General features: G+C 38.5%; 1 protein-coding gene across 2 annotated transcripts; it reads right to left on the reverse strand.

Moving 5' to 3' along the window:
- Positions 1 to 750: 750 nt before the first annotated feature.
- On the reverse strand, positions 751 to 15,485 carry lonrf1 (LON peptidase N-terminal domain and ring finger 1). 2 transcript variants are annotated; one of them, XM_028457632.1, is made up of 12 exons: positions 14,758 to 15,485; positions 11,045 to 11,163; positions 9,205 to 9,327; positions 7,617 to 7,811; positions 7,337 to 7,547; positions 6,508 to 6,613; positions 6,298 to 6,412; positions 6,060 to 6,181; positions 5,453 to 5,611; positions 4,223 to 4,385; positions 3,977 to 4,129; positions 751 to 1,429 (listed from the first exon to the last, which is right to left on the reverse strand). In XM_028457632.1, the coding sequence occupies exons 1-12, from the start codon at positions 15,317 to 15,319 to the stop codon at positions 1,271 to 1,273; spliced, it is 2,187 nt and encodes a 728-aa protein (XP_028313433.1). In that variant the 5' UTR covers positions 15,320 to 15,485; the 3' UTR covers positions 751 to 1,270. The 2 variants fall into 2 exon arrangements, with proteins under 2 accessions (XP_028313433.1, XP_028313424.1); XM_028457623.1 differs by having other exon boundaries at positions 7,337 to 7,811.
- Positions 15,486 to 16,403: the final 918 nt, after the last annotated feature.

The raw sequence follows: 16,403 nt of genomic DNA on the forward strand, positions 1-16,403 counted from the left end.
TCCACCAACCATTTTCTAAACCTGCTTTACTAAACGCTGACCCCAACAGGTCAAAAACAGTTCTACTGCGTGCTTATCTATATGTGATAAAAAAAATTTTTTTTTTTAAAAAAAACAGAGCGAAGCTGGAATTGAAAAAGAGGAGCATTTATTACTGGAAATTGATAACTTAAAACATTTCATTCAAAAAAACACTTAATACAAATGGTTTACACAAAACAGCTTTGACTTATAATTATTGAAGAACTCACACAGAAAGTGGGGGAAAAAAAACACTTCAAATATACTTCATGCTATAGCAAAAGATAGGAATGAAGATCAAACCAACACATTGTGTTATTTGCATCACAATGCTGATGAGTGTAAGGCAATTGCAGTCGATGACTGAAACACTGCAGATACCAACCTCAAGTCCAAGCACAGAATGGTTTTCAAATGCCACCCCATTTGCTGCTATGTACGCTGTTCTTTCTGATTTTGATTAGTCAACATATTGCAGGAACCCCTTAGAATTTCTAATACAAACAGAAGTTCATAATCTACAAATACTGTATACTCCATCCAAATCAATCAACATCTTTTTTTTTAACTCAGCTTTTAAATGGTAAAAAAAATGGACTTGATTTATATAGCGCCTTATCACCACACTGAAGGAGTCTCAAAGCGCTTTACATATCAGCTCATTCACCCAATCACTCACACATTCACACACCAGTGGGACAGGATTGCCATGCAAGGCGCTAGTCGACCACTGGGAGCAACTTAGGGTTCAGTGTCTTGCCCAAGGACACTTCGACACATAGTCAGGTACTGGGATCAAACCCCTAACCTCTCGATCAGAAGACGACCCACTACCACCTGAGCCACGGTCGCCTTTTAACTGACAAACTACTCCACAAGTATAAGCTGAGTGCATTACTGTCTGCTTTAGTGTTGACAATCATCCAGGAAGTGTTAAGAAAGGAAAACAGTGCTTTAAGGAGAGCTGATTAGGAGTCGCTGATTCATTTTTTTTTTTTTTGTTGTTTTCTTGACAAAAAAAAAATCCCTGAGGTGGTTTGACCCACAGGTGTGGTAAACAAAGTGAAAATAAGAATTCAGGGGTTTTCTTTTGTTTTGAAGAGGAAGAAGAGGAAGAGGAGGAGGAGGAGGAGGAGGAGGAGAGCCAATGGGTTTTTCTACAGAATACAGAAACTGAAGTTGGTTGGGATTGTTGAAAGTAGCTGTGCACTTAAATCATTTTACTTTGAAAGGGTGCTGTAGGGAAGCTCTAGTTGTTGGGGATGCTCTGTAAGTATGTGAGGATGTGTTGGATCTTCACTAGGCGCTCTTTCAGGCTGGTCATGGAGAGGACGGACAGCTGGTAGCGAGGGTCGATGGGCAGGACTGCCAGCAGCCACCAGCAGCACGCTGGACCGTTGGGCGTGGCCTGAAGACAAAGCGGAAAAGAACTTTAAATTTCACTGCATTGCATTATGTTTTCTTTTGTGTAACTAGTGATGAACTCAAATGATTTGAAAACATAATTGTATCTCCTTAACTGTGTTTGTTTGTGTTTAGTCTCAACATTGGAAGAGAGAGAGTCGTGCATTGCTAATTCCAATCCAAGCAGAACACAGTTAGATTGTTAGAGAAAATCAGAGATGACAGGATGGTTCTCATCACTTGAAGTCTGTCCACACATCATTCTATGTAGAGTGAGTCGAAAACACACTGTACAACAGCAACTTTTATTTCTGAACTTGTTTGATGACTGTCCATGGAATTCTATAAATGGGAGTGAGAATTTTGCCATGTGTGTAATATTAGGCCTTGGATTGCTCGTCATTTGTTTGTGTGAGAGATGTTTCACACCTCCTTCTTTAGTGGGTGTGGTTTGATACAGGAAAGTGGATTTGGGTGATTGTACTGTATCTATGGCTCATCTTCTGCCTGGTGTGGTACTTTCAGTTCATTATCTAATCAAGATCTTTTCCGTCATCATTATTATGATTTTCATTTTATACTAAAAATAAAAACCATAAAACCCCATATTTTTTATGCTTTCGTTTGTTAATTTTCTACTCTCAAGTACCCCCTGTATTGCCATTGCGTACCCCCATTTGAGAAACACTGATATAGAGGAAGAAATAAACTAAAATGAACCTTTACTACACTGAAAATTAAGTAGAAAGGTTTCCTACTTAACTAAAAGTTGTATATTAAACACCATTATTTGTTTTATTAGATAAATTCATAGAACAATGAATAGAACATCATTTAATCCAAAAAAAAGGATCAAAATTGCTGTCACAAAATTTTGTTTTTATCTACACTGTTAACACTTTAACATTGTAGAAAAAGTTTTGTTCAATGCATTGTCCCATAAATGGATGCATAGTAGTGTTTTTACTTCATTGTTACTGTGATTTCTTGTGTTTTATTTTTGCCGAACAAGGATGACAGTGATTCATTTGACTTTTTTTTTCTCCATCATTTTGTTGATTTATTGTATAAAATATACATAATATTGTAAAAAAAATAAATAAATGAATTTTATTTTATTTATTATTAATAATTATTAATGTAACACTTAATTAATTAATTATTAACACCAAAATGTGTATAATATAGGTTAATAATATAGATTCCTTATGGTATAATATAGGGTTGTATGTGCATGTGTAAGGTATACATGTCTGGAACTTCTTGGTTTACATTTGAATATTTAAGTAAATCCCATTACATGACTGACTAATTCTTTCTTGGAACAGGTTCATTCTTTAGGAACATTTACTCTGCCCTACATACCAGTTTAACACTTCCGGAAAAGAAAATCCCTTCCTCCTTAGGTTAATGTGAGTGTGATCCCGTTACAAAACATACACTTAACACTAAAGATTTACACTGGATCACATTCATTTCTTTGGATTCCAGTTTGTTGGCAGATTCTGTGGAGTTCAGTCGTCACTGACTGTACAGTGAGTAAGTGAAAAGCAGACGTAGGGATTCTTTAATGACATGGTCCTGATGCAACAGGGCTGATGGGATTAGGGAGGAGGCCTCCATTAAGCTCTTTAGCCTATATTGTCAGTAGACTCAGCAGCAGTGGACCTAAGAATGGGTCGTAATCTCATTCAACGCTTCAGGCTGAAAGCTGGAGCCACGACTCAGCAAAGATTCAAACTGTGCACCGGAATGTGGTTCACAGAGGCAGATGAAGCAAGGCACTGTGGTTCTCTCTCATATCAGCCATTTAAAAACAAAATGATCTGTTTTACATGAATGCTATGACAATTTTTAAACCAGAGAAATCCAAAACTAACTGTTACTGATCTACTTCATAGAGAAAATCCTACTACAGCCTCATCATTAAACTATCACTAATAAAGGTCTGATAGAAACATGCAGGAGGCACTCTTACACTGTACATTTAAGGGGAAAAAAAGGCATTTTTGTGTTATTTTTGTTTATGTTTTGTTACCTGTGGTAATGTGATTGTATCAATGTAAATATGTAAGTGTGATTCTACACATGTAGACACATAAGAAAGTTTGTATTTATGAAATGAATGCCTTTTTTTCCCTCAAATTTTTCAAATGTCCTTTTGACGTTGAGGTTGGTTTTATTTCATTTGGTTTATTGGTCAGTCAGAGCATACACAGTCTATGCCTTAGCTTATGTTTAGCCCCCCCATTTGATGACTATATTATAAAATACAATGATAATTGCTAATCAAAGCAAAATTATATACATATACAATAATAATTATGTTTATGGGTTTTTTTTTGCATCTTGTGTCTTGAGTCAGATACAGACTTGATTTGCACAGAATGTATTTCCTTTTTTGTGTTTGTTTTATGGCCAAGCTAGAAATAAATAAATACACAATATCCAGATGACATGGAAGCAAAAGCAAATTTGGCAAAAATGTAAGTTTCAAAACTGGAACTGAGAGAGTTTATCGGATGATGTAACTTTAAAGTCAGTGTGGTACCTGGATATCATCCTCTCGTTCTGGCATTGGTCCAAAGTGCTGCAGGATCTGATTGTGGAAGTGGATCTTGAGGTTCTGAAACCAGGCCCTGGCCTGCTCGTACACCTCATCATGCAGTTCTTGTAGTTTCTCTAGTTCACTAGTGTCTTCCACCTAACAACAAACTAGTGTTAACTTTGGGCTTTACTGATCATATCATTGCATTAAAAACTACATGAGTCTGATTACTGTCAGTGTGTTCCTTACCCGACTGTCTTCCAAGTGTTCAATATCAGCTGTGCAGTAACCATCCTTCATTCCTCGAGACAGCACCCGGAAGCGTTTTCCACCAATGGTGTCAACGACAGAACGTCCATCTGGGAGGAAGTGGACACTCCTGATGATGAGCATGCAGCCATAATCTGAAAAGCTACAGGAAAGAACACATTGGAAAGGTTCACGTTTCTCCTCAGACTCACCAACTACTTCGTCAAATGTTAATGAATGGACTTGTCTTTGATGTACTATCCATAGGGCATCCACTTTTCAGGGATCATGAAAAAACTGATGGGAAAAATGGAATTCATATTCTGAAAAGGAAAAATCCATCTGTCTTTGATGTACTATCCATACCGATACTTTTTCTCTCTCTCTCTACTTAAAATTGGGCCCTAACGTGACATGAAAATGCCTCACGTGTTTTTTTGCACAATATCACACAATTACACGCTATTTTACACCTGAAAATAGATGATTAAATATGTGGAAAGTATGACGGACAAATATGATTCACCGGTTGGAGGTGATTAAAGATTTCACAATCACAAATAATGTTTTGGGACCATTCACACATTTCCATGGGATTTTTTTGTTATAAATGGGCAGCTAAGGGTCTAGCATTGTGGCTAACAACGCAATCTTGCGTAACCATCCTGTTTTTGTCTTTTATTATCTAAAGCTTGTAAAATATAAAATTAATAACAGAAGTTGACTAATAACCCTAATTAGGACATTTAATAGCAAGTAAAGTAATCTAAACAGGGAAAGATGATAAAACGGAAAGGGAACAACGAATTGTAACGTGCCGTAAACATAAAGCGAAAATCAGTAAATGCAGAAATGGAATTTGAGAAATTCTGAAAAGGAAAATGGGAGGTCCTATATAAATAATAAAGGCAGTGGCTATCCGTACGGTTGCCGTCTCAATATACCGACATTCTATCCGTACGCAGCGCCCCTATTTGGCCAGTTTAGGTCACGTGATAGTTCAGTCATTGGTCAGTTTAAGTTGCGTGACTAAGACTAAACCTAACCCTAAAAATTGTTGTGATATTGGGTTATAACCCAACTCTAACCCTAAACCTAACCCTAAGACGCCAAGTACTTGTACTTCGGTAACCATACCAATAGCACCGGGGGTTGTCCATACGGCAACTGTACAAATAGACACTTTCAATAATAAAATAGGTGGTGTGTATATGTAGTAGTGCGTCCTACCTATTCTGGGGATCATTGATGCACATTCCAAACTGCCGAGTGCCCGTGTCCATGCAGCGGCGAATCATGAGGCGGTACCGAGGCTCAAACACATGCAGCGGGCAAGGCACAGTGGGGTACGCCATGGTACACACAAAGATAGGCACGTTCTTTGTTAGGCTGCAAATAGAGAGACAACACACATTAGGGCAGTGCTTCTCAACCATGGGGTCGCCTGAAAAATTACTGCTTAACATCTTTTTTCTTATTAAATTCCTAATATTATTTAATGATTTTTACAATTAAAACACACAATCTTAAACAACTGTATTCTATACTTTCACTTTCTCAAATATAACTAGCTAAATAAAATATAGTATAAACAATTGCTGAGATAGCGCAGTTTGTCACCAGTTCTGTAACTGTGACGCTGTAACAAGCGTAATCAAAAACTAATTCTAGAGGTAACATCAATGTCTTTGGGGTCGTCTGAAAATTGTGATATCGAAACGGGGTCGGACGCAAAAAAGTTTGGGAACAATTGGATTAGGAGATTTACATTATTTGATCTTCTCTTCTTTGAATCTTCTGCAAAGCAGGAACTCATTCAACTGCGATGGCTACTTACTCCGAGAGCTCTCTAGTCTCCTCCATGTGTGTTTTAGTCCTCTCTGCGTACTCCTGACTCAAATGCTGTTTGATTAGCGTCTCCAAGATCGTTGTCACCATGTACTTCCTGCAAGCTAGATACTGGAGAGAGCAAAAACATGCATTAATATAGCAACTACAGCGCAAAGCACAACAGGTCCATTTAATTATTTCAATGTGCATCAAAGGACTGGGAAGTAAAACAACGTTCTCATTACCTCTTTCAGACTCTCTTTGCACAGGGGACACTGTGGTGTGTGGTCCAAGCAGCGCTCGAGGCATTTTTTACAAAACGTGTGGCCACATGGTGTCGTCACAGGCTCATAAAACAACCTGTAAGTGGGAAACAAAAACCACAACAATCAGCTGGTGGTTCTGGGTTTTGTGGTGTGTGTGTGTGTGTGTGTGTGTGTGACGGCAGTTCTGACCTCATACACAGAGAACACTCCAGCTCATTGGGATCCAGCAGATCTTCTGGGACTTTTCGGCAGGTTTTATCTTTGGTGGCCAGGTGTTTGGAACTTGTGGTGAGCCCTTGAGAGAGCAACAAGGAAACTGGTTACCAAAGTACTAAAACATGTTGTAGTTACTGAACTAAAAGTGACATGTTAAATGTATTTTACGATATCAGTATGTTTGGAATGTTTCTAAATTAATCATTTTCTTCTTCATAAGCACAGGGGGTACAACCAGAGGTGGCAAAAGTACCAGTCTTCAGTACTCAAGCAAAAGTATAGATACTTCAATTAAAAAAGGATTGAAGTTGCTCCCTTACTTGAGTAAATGTAAAAAAGCACACGCTACTAAATGTACTTAAGTAAAAAAGTAAAACAAATGTCCCTTAAATAATAAGACAGGTTTTTTAAACCAGCAAATTTCATATATTTTCTTTTTTTAAGAACTTGTAGAAAACTGGTACATGGGAACAAGTTAATGCTCAATTAAACCCAGAGCAGCTTTGAGTTTAACATTTAAAAAAACTTGAAAATATTAATTGTAAAACTAAGGGATCTGTCGAACAGAAAAAAGCTCAAACTACCAAATGTTTGCGTATTTTTATGTTGTGGCGTCATTTTCGAAGGTCTTAAAAGTAACGGGCTCAGGAGGTAAACACAGATATTTGTTTAAATAAGTAAAAGTAAAAAGTCACCAAAAAAAATAAATACTCAAGTAAAGTACAGACACCAGAAAAAAATACTTAAGTACAGTAACAAAGTATTTGTACTATATTACTTGTCACCTCTGGGTACAACTGACCTTGCTTTTTATGTTTGCTGCCTCCACTGTCGATAACACAGGGTTCTGTGTCTGACACTGACAGCTTCCTCTTCAGTAGACTCCCCTTGTCCTGGTCTCCAAGTTGAGGAGCAGAGCAGACTCTCTTGAGGCCCTCATCACTAGTGTTGCAGTGTATTCTCAGTGAATGTGCTCTGCTCAGACCGGGGCGCTCCAGGCTTTCACATCGTTTCTGGATGAATAAAAGGCTGTAAAGACGATCAGGGTTTTTTTGATTGTATCTCTGTGTGTGTGGGAGTACCTCGTTGTTTTCCTGCTGGTTTACAGAGGCAGCACGAGCCTGGTGCTGCTGCGGCCTTTGGACTGGGGTCTGTGGCTGAGATTTGGCATCTGCAGTGTGGATTTTGCTTCGTAAATGGGGCAACGTGTTTTGTGTGGTTTCTCTCAAGCTGACCTTGACATTCTCATAAGCCGGGGAGAGCAGGTCACACAGGATCTGTAGGAAGTATAGAAGGTGTCATTTAAGTAAAATACACTTCAATTTCAGCCCTGCTTGTCGCTTACAGCATCAAAAACGTCTTTCATTGCAGAACACGGCGGCGTGTGTTTGATAATGACAGTAAAATATTTATTTAGTAACCCAAACTGCTAAATATTTTTACCGTACCAACATTTAAAACTAAATAACAAACCCACACATTTGAAAGCACAGAAAGAACAACGACAAAGGAGCAACTGATTAATTTAAGAGCAGATGTGCTTTTTATCATTTACTAGTAGAGGTAGTTGTAGCAATAAAGGAATTAAAACATGTAAATTTAGCTGCACTCACTCTTTACAACAGCCTTCCAAACCTTTTTCTTGTTATGTCACAGTACCAGTTTATGTAATGTCTTCACATTTAATAACAGCTTTAGGCCTCGATTGAGTCTCAAAGGCAAAGCAGGAAAAACAACTTGAAGATAACAGATGCTATCAAAAGCTTTTTATTCGTGCTCTTTCTCTCCTTTCCACAGTGTTTATACCAGAAACCTGACATTTTCCTGCTTTAATGATAAAAAATAAAAAGATCTTTGGTGTCATTTTCTTGTTCGGATTGTTTGTTTTCAGAGGGCTGTTGCAAGCTGAATAAAGTTAATATGATCATTTTCCGTTGCAAACTGCTTGGTTTCTACATTTCTATTTAACACTGTCGAGACTGAAAATCAGAAGCACGGGATGTTCAGATAGGATACAGATCTAAATACAGGGACAACAAAAAATCTTAATCAATCTTTGGCCAACCGTCACGGCCTTGCATTACAACTAGAACTGGTTCTGGAGACTAACCCCATTAGTTACACACACACACACACACACACACACACACACACACACACACACACACACACACACACACACACACACACACACACACACACACACACACACAAAGAACACATTAGGGACATTCAGCACAAAGTAACATTATTCTCAGTTCTTCTAAGCCCATTTTTTCTCTGCTGGAAGACTTTATGAACGTGTTACCATAACAATGTGGTGAAATATCTCGTCAGTAAAACATACTGTGCAGTGGGAAAAAAAAACTGCATTAACACATCTCCTTTAAGTTTACATGTTGTTTATGTTTCATTTGCCAGCTAAATGTGAATGTCAGTTTGTTGTAGTGAATCCATTACTACTCGTAAAACAGAATAAATAAACTTGCCAAGTCACCAAAGAGAAAAACACAATTGTTATTCTTCACCTCTTTTCAACCCTAATGGATCATAACAAAGGACACTTTGTATCCCTTTAAGCACAGAGAGGCTTTGAAGCAAAAACATCACATCAACGGACACATGTCGTTTCCTTACTGATACTTCCAGCAGACATATTGGTTCTTTTACCTTTTCTACTTGTCTTTTAGTGCAGGGGAAGTCCTCGTCTACAGCCAGGCAGTGAAGGAAGACTTGGAGAGACTCGTCAACATGGCCCATCGCATGCAGCACCATTGCTTTCCTGAACAAAGTCTGTGATGGCAGAGGAGACACAGATATTTAAACTCAGTAGCAGCCTTTTTTTTTTTTTTAAATAACATAAAAACATTGACTATTATGTTGCCCCTTTAAAAATGCCACACAAAAAACAACAATCCACATTAAAACAAAGCTGTTTTTGCCAAAAGATGAAACAGAATTAGGCTTTACACTAACCTGATCGACTATACCGGATTGGCCGATATTTTGCATTTTATGCAATTAATGTGATCGGCTGTAAGGTCTTAATTCGCTGATCTGATCAATGACGTCATTGTCATGATGAAACTTTCTGTAGATGCACCCATTGTATCGTTTTATCTGTTTCATTTCCACCGAAGAGTTATTTGCTTTACGTGACACGGCTTTATTTCACTCGCATTTGTGCACAAAGGTGAAAACCTACGCGCGAACGACGAATGACAATTGGTTGGAACGGTGCGGCTGGGCACCGGAATTCTTCCCCAGTCCAGTGACTCTAAAGCGGAGGCAGCGTCTGGGTGTGTGTTTGTATCCACTGTGCACCTGTGAATATGGACTATAAGCAACAGTGAGTTTTGTGATGTCACAGTCAGGAAATAGGTGTTTGCTCCTAATGCTAATGCTGATGGAGGCTTCACGTAGTTCCAGGTTGGTTCCCTCTGCAACTTAATCTCCAACACTCTTGTAGTAGACACAGCTGCTATTCAGGGACTAAATTAAATGTTTTTTGAGTGCTGGAGTGAAGCTCACATTTACACCTGCCATGTTTTTTGCAAGTGCTTAGTCTGCATCGTATTTTAAAAAGCGGAGCCATGACACTCTTGTGCATGTAATGTTATGTTCAGGTCCTACATGGAAATTATTCAACTCTTCCACTCCCTCACAGTCACAAGGCTGCGTTTAGGTCCTGAAACATGGTACCGTGAATCTGTATCAAGTAGTACATAAGGAATGTGGTCTGTACCTAAAAAAAACCAACCTGAATTCATATGATCGGATCGATGATCGTTTTTAAACTCACTGACCGGTGATCAGCCCAAAAAATCCAGATAGTGTAAAGCCTATACAGAATATACAGACATACAACAGCAGAATGTTTTAAGGGTATTTAACATGGAAATGTACTTATCAAACAAAAGCCAAGCAGTGAAACATGAAATGCCTCTGATTAATTAATGTAAAATGATCTATTGAACTTTGAACTAGTATAATATCTGAAGTACCACCGTCAGTATTAGCACACTCAGGCTAAAACACTGAAATATTTTGTTGTGCCTGTTAAATAATAGTCATGAGTAGCTCTGGCACGGGAAGTTTCATAAGAAATGTTTTTCTGAGATGAGTTGATGTCATTTTACCAAACAAAATTCCTGCATAAACAGATCAGTGATTCCTCACCCACAGAATAACAGCCAAGGAGCGTTATGGGCAAACTTACTGATCTCCTAAACTGACCTTCAAATGCAGGTCATTGCAACTTTAATCTAATGACACAACGAACAGAGTCTGTGTCTTTAATGGGAGCAGTCTAAATATACTGTTTTTAAAAGCACATGCTACATTGTACTTACTGAAAATTAACTGGTGCAATTAAAACTGAACTTCACTTAAAGTGACATAGACAACAGTGTAGGGAGGTGTAAAAATGTCTTTAAATAGAGTCTGCTGCTGTTATATTCATAAATAAAGTGACATAATGATGACTGTGCAAGGCAGCATGTTGACCTACTTCAGCAGAGACACTGGACTTGGGACAGCTCTCAATGTCCTCTAAAGCCAGGCGGTACTGTTTGAGAGCCATGTACGCCTCGGCACGGGAGAGCCGCACCACTGCTGTGGATTCTGCATCTGAGCAAAACATATTCAACAGACACGAAAACACACTAAAGTAAAAATGCCTTTAAAAAAGAAAAACAGTCAGAAAACACAGGTAATAATGAATGAATGGGTGAAGCATGTAATCATTTCATGTGCATCACAACACAATTATTCATTCTTAGTGAAATGTTAACCATAATGTCTGATTGTGCGAGTAGGGGTGGGAACCTCTGGGTACCTCATGATGCGATAAGCGATACAAAGTTTACAATAATGATTATCTCACGATATGACAATACTGCGATTATCGATATATTGGTCAGAAATCATTCTATAACAATCTATGACATAACAAGAAAAAAAAAGATTAAGTGAAAAAATGAAATGTTTATTCTATATCTCTGAAAGACAATGAATTGAAAAAGTGTCCTATGAACAGTGACACTATTTTAGTTCAACATTTCTGTAAATAAGTCTCAACATACCAATGTAAACGAATAAGTATCTCCAATAGTGCTTTCTGTAAACAACAAATAGTCTTTCTTACCAGTGACACCAGTATAGTGCAATATTCCAGTAAACAACATATTGGTTCCTTCCACAAACAGTGATAACATTTCTGTGAAGACCTACCTGCACATTTTAGTGAAAAAGCAGAAACATTTTTGAAAAAAAAAAAATTAAAAAAAAAAATTAAAAAGTGTGATTGTGCAGAAAAATATCGTGATATATCGCCGTATCGAGATATCGTCACACTCCTATGTGCGAGTACATAATGGGTGTGGTGACGTGTATCTATTTTCTATAGAGAAAGTTCTGTATACTTGAACGACTTAAAGACAAAGAAAGTTTGCACCATAACAATTTAATTAGATTTTTTTTAAATGTATTTAATTATCTGCGATAAACTGGAGCCCTGTGCAGGGTATATTTGTGGAGAGATACGCACCAGCATTTCCCCCAACCCTGACCTGGAATAAACAGGTCACAACAAGATTAATAATTAAATGTATATTAAAGTGTTATGTTATTCTAAACTTCCATGAATAACTTCACTCAATGCTCCTCCTTATAAAACATGGTATAACCCTATGTGTGTACACAGCCATGTAACAAAGAAAGAGCATCCTCAGCACACTAACTATCACTCCTAATCATAGTCTGTCATAGACAGAAAAACCTGCCTCAGAACATTAAACAATAAACATAAACAACTTCTAAAAGCTTTTGTTTCCAGAACGTGTTAACCTGTGACTAAAATCATTGTAATTCCATTGCATGAAGTTACCACCAACGTGTCCTACTAGTAAAGAGCCCCGATGCCACTAAAGTTGGCTTTATATTGAACATAAATGGCTGCTTTCCACAGCAGTTGGAAGTTTGACTAAAGAAACACCCTGCAGAAAAACAGGAAACTATACTTCAGTATCAGAAATAATGTCAACATTCGATCCCTTACTTCACAAATGTATTCAAATTTAGTTCAGCAAACTAAGGTCACTAAATATACATGAGAGATAGGTCACTGTGGCATTTTAGGAAGTATTTATACTGCACAGAGAAGGGAGACATGTAAAACATGCTGGGTAATAAACCTAAGGAGCTTTTAATGTGTTAGATTAAATTGACTAAGATTATTCTCAATAATCATAAATATTTATTTAGGGTTTGCCCTATTTTGACTGGATTAGGGGTGTCGCGATCCAATATTGATATCGGATATCAGTCCAATATCAGCCAGAAAACAAATATCAGATTTGATTGGACTGCAACTAAAATCTCCGATATATATTATATTTATTCAACTGTAGAATACTGTAAATATTATGTTATATTATTATATTATTATGTTAGTGTTTAGCCCTTTGGTGATTCTATTATTCTCTTGTGTTAAATCTTGTCTTTGCGTTTCCAGGGAATCCTGCTTGTGGCTCCACCCCCCAGTGATGTCCGTGTGCTTGGTTTGTGACTGATTAGCTCCCTCATGTTTCCACCCAGGTGTGGCCCATTCCCAATCAGGCCCCCTCCACTATTTAGCTGAGTGCTTGAACACTGACTGTTTGCTGGTTCATTGTGTATTGTCGACCCTCTTCGTGTCCTGCTGTGTTTGTTCCCTGGTTTTCTTTGTGCCCTGTTGGATTGTGTTTTTGAGTTTGGAATAAACATGGACTTGTTCCTCATCTATCTCTCCTTTATGGTCCATACTATCATTTAACCCTGACAGTTGAAGGTTAAAATGTATGTAACCAAGTGGGTCATAATAAATGGGTCAGTTATTCCTCATACCCACTGTTGCTGAATATTGTTCTCTGAGTAAAATCACTATCAATTCTGTTTTAACATTCTGCACTATAAAATAAGTGATAAAAGTATGTATGATTTGTGCTGATATCGTATCTGATCGATATCGGCCAATACTCAAGGATGCAATATTGGTATCGGAAGTGAAAAAGTAGTATTGGGACATCCCTTGACTTTTGATGTATTATTATTATTGTTATAATTGGCACCTGATAAACGGGAATTAGCGGGTTTGAAGATGGATGGGGCGACGTGGCTCAGGTGGTAGAGGGTCGTCTTCTGATCGAGAGGTTGGGGGTTCGATCCCAGTACCTGACTATGTGTCGAAGTGTCCTTGGGCAAGACACTGAACCCTAAGTTGCTCCCAGTGGTTGACTAGCGCCTTGCATGGCAGTCCTGTCCCACTTGTGTGTGAATGTGAGAGTGAATGGGTGAATGAGCTGATATGTAAAGCGCTTTGAAACTGCTTCAGTGTGGGGATAAAGCGCTATATAAAATCAAGTCCATTTACCATTTACCATGGATGGATATTATTGTTATTGGGCTTTGATGAGGCTGATTTGATAACTTCTTTCCCAGTCTAGTTTTTTAACAATAAGTTTGCATATCACTCTGTAATTGGTCAGTGTGAATTTTAAAACATCCGATCAAAAGTGGAAGAAAAATTGTCTTAATAATTATTAGGACAAATTATGTCTTAATAATTTGTAAGGTGTTTGACCTTTCTTCCTCTCTTCAACTTCTTCACTGAACTTTCTCGTCTGTTCTAGTGGTTGAATGACCTGCATTCTTTTTCATTTCCAGCCACATGGTGTCTTCTATATCCTTGACGTGTCAGCTGCAAGTCATCATCATAAATGTATCCTGTTTTTTTTCTTTCTTTTTCTATTGCATAACGTTACACAAAAAAAAAAAAAAAAAAAAAGGGGGGGGAATAAATCCCCTTTCGCCTCCACACACTGACTCACAAACATGGCCTTCACTTCACTTCCTAACCCTTGTTTTAAAGATCTGATTGAATGTCAGTCACAACAATTACCAAACACAGTCTTCCTTAATCTTCATCTCCATACATAGTTATAAAACCTGTCTCAGTGTGTCACGACCTGCCTTATGCAATGTACACTGACTGAGCATGCGCAGTGTTGAGCATTTCGTAAGCATGCCCCATCAGATGTTGGCACAGGCTGGCACTGGTCCAGTATACATGGACTACTGGAACCAGCAGAACTCTCAGCTCACATGGCCTCATATTAACAACATATACAGTAATTATGGTACTGGTGAATGTTGAATTACAGCTGTGTTGAGCAGCATATTCACCTGACTCGATAATACGGGTTGCTAGCGACACCGCCTCCTGGTATCTCTTCCCCTGGCACAGCGCGTCCACCTCCCCGGTGCTCTTAGACCGTTTCAGCTCCTCTGGGAACCACCGTTCCAACAGTCCGCACAGAACCACATTCGCCTTCTCATCTCCTTGGACGGCCTCGCTACACAGCTTACATTTAGACAGCAGCCGTCGCTCCAAACACCGTTTACAGTACGAGTGTCCGCAGGCTATCGTCACAGCCTCCCCGAGGAAGCAGTGACAGTTGGGGCAGTCGAACGCGTCCCTGCGGTTCTGGTCCGGGTCAGTCCCAGATACTTTGTTCTTGAAGTTTCGCACTATGCAGTCCGCGAAAGTGCTGAGTTGTTCGGGTCGAGCGGGAGCACAGCGCAGAGCCACGGAGAACAGGTCTAGAGCTTCTTTGAGGCGGTTCTGGGAGGCTAGTGCATTGGCTTTGTGCAGGATGTGATGCTGGTGGTCCTCCTCAGCCTCCACGTCCCAGTCAGCTTCGATGAAGAACGAGCTCCTGTCCTCCGCGGGCGGCTCCAAAGACATTTTTTTAAAAACACTACAAAACACAAATTGATGCTATAAATGTGCCGCTTTTCGTTTGCTAGCGTTCCAGTACATTTCTGCAGCCGCCGCAGAGATTCTTTACACTAACGGACAGGACTTTCTGTGTACGCGCGCGCGCACACACACACACACACACACACACACTTCTACACGTTACGCAAAGGGCGCGGTCACATGACCAGCAGCATCGTGATCTGATTGGTCAGGGCGCATCAGTTATAAAACCCCTGCTATAAAGTTTCATAACTGTGATATTCAGGAAGGTTTCACCCTCTGCTGCGCTCCCTCCTAAATAAACTTTATGTGATACACGTATAACTTCAAACACACATAATCACACCACGCTTTAATGTTTGACTGATGAATAACACATACCAAACAGTTATTACACTTTCCCGGAACCTTAAGCGCTACATAACTGATTGTGTAAGGACTAGATTTTGTAACGCCTTCTATGGCTTCAGTTTTATGTAATTTGTTTAATTTAATACACAATCTCTTCTTCATATCTGTGCCTGTCAAACCAGAATATATGTTTGACTATATTTTTTTTGAGAGATAGGGAGAAATAACGGAAGTGTTCTGATTCAATCTAATCGTTTTATTTATTTATTTATTTTTTTAAGCATAGTTTAGGTTGAAAACATTTCTATATACAATGACCTACTTAAGTTATACTACAAGTTAAAAGCAACATACTAAAAGTTGTTTCCAACTTTTAGTATGTTGTAATTGATTTTTTTCAGAGAACAGTAAGAAGTATGAGATTATGGGGAATTTTAGTTTTTAGTTGATTTGATTTTTTATTTATTTTTTTTAATCTGGTTTTCTGTTTACATGCACCTGCAAATGCATCCATGTGATTGACCAAAATAAATACTAATATATTGATGGAATATGTTTCCCATGAACTATCCATATTTAAAATATAACACTGGCCCACAAGCGATTAGTTTTGGCCCGCTGCCCATATTTGAAATTATTTTATTTTGGATATCTTTTTAAAACATAAGAAATAAAGTAATACAGTACAGTGATTAATAAGGGACAACAAATCTAAACC

This window comes from Gouania willdenowi, chromosome 1 (assembly GCF_900634775.1).
Source record: "Gouania willdenowi chromosome 1, fGouWil2.1, whole genome shotgun sequence".
NCBI lineage: Eukaryota > Metazoa > Chordata > Actinopteri > Blenniiformes > Gobiesocidae > Gouania > Gouania willdenowi.

Excerpts from the sequence above, each read along its gene's own strand:
- lonrf1 (XM_028457623.1), bottom strand. The coding sequence starts at position 15,319 with ATGTCTTTGGAGCCGCCCGCGGAGGACAGGAGCTCGTTCTTCATCGAA. Across the intron at positions 6,413-6,507 it reads GAGTGTTCTCTGTGTATGAG|GTTGTTTTATGAGCCTGTGA; the intron begins GTCAGAACTGCC and ends TCCCACTTACAG. Across the intron at positions 1,430-3,976 it reads AACGAGAGGATGATATCCAG|GCCACGCCCAACGGTCCAGC; the intron begins GTACCACACTGA and ends CTTTGTCTTCAG.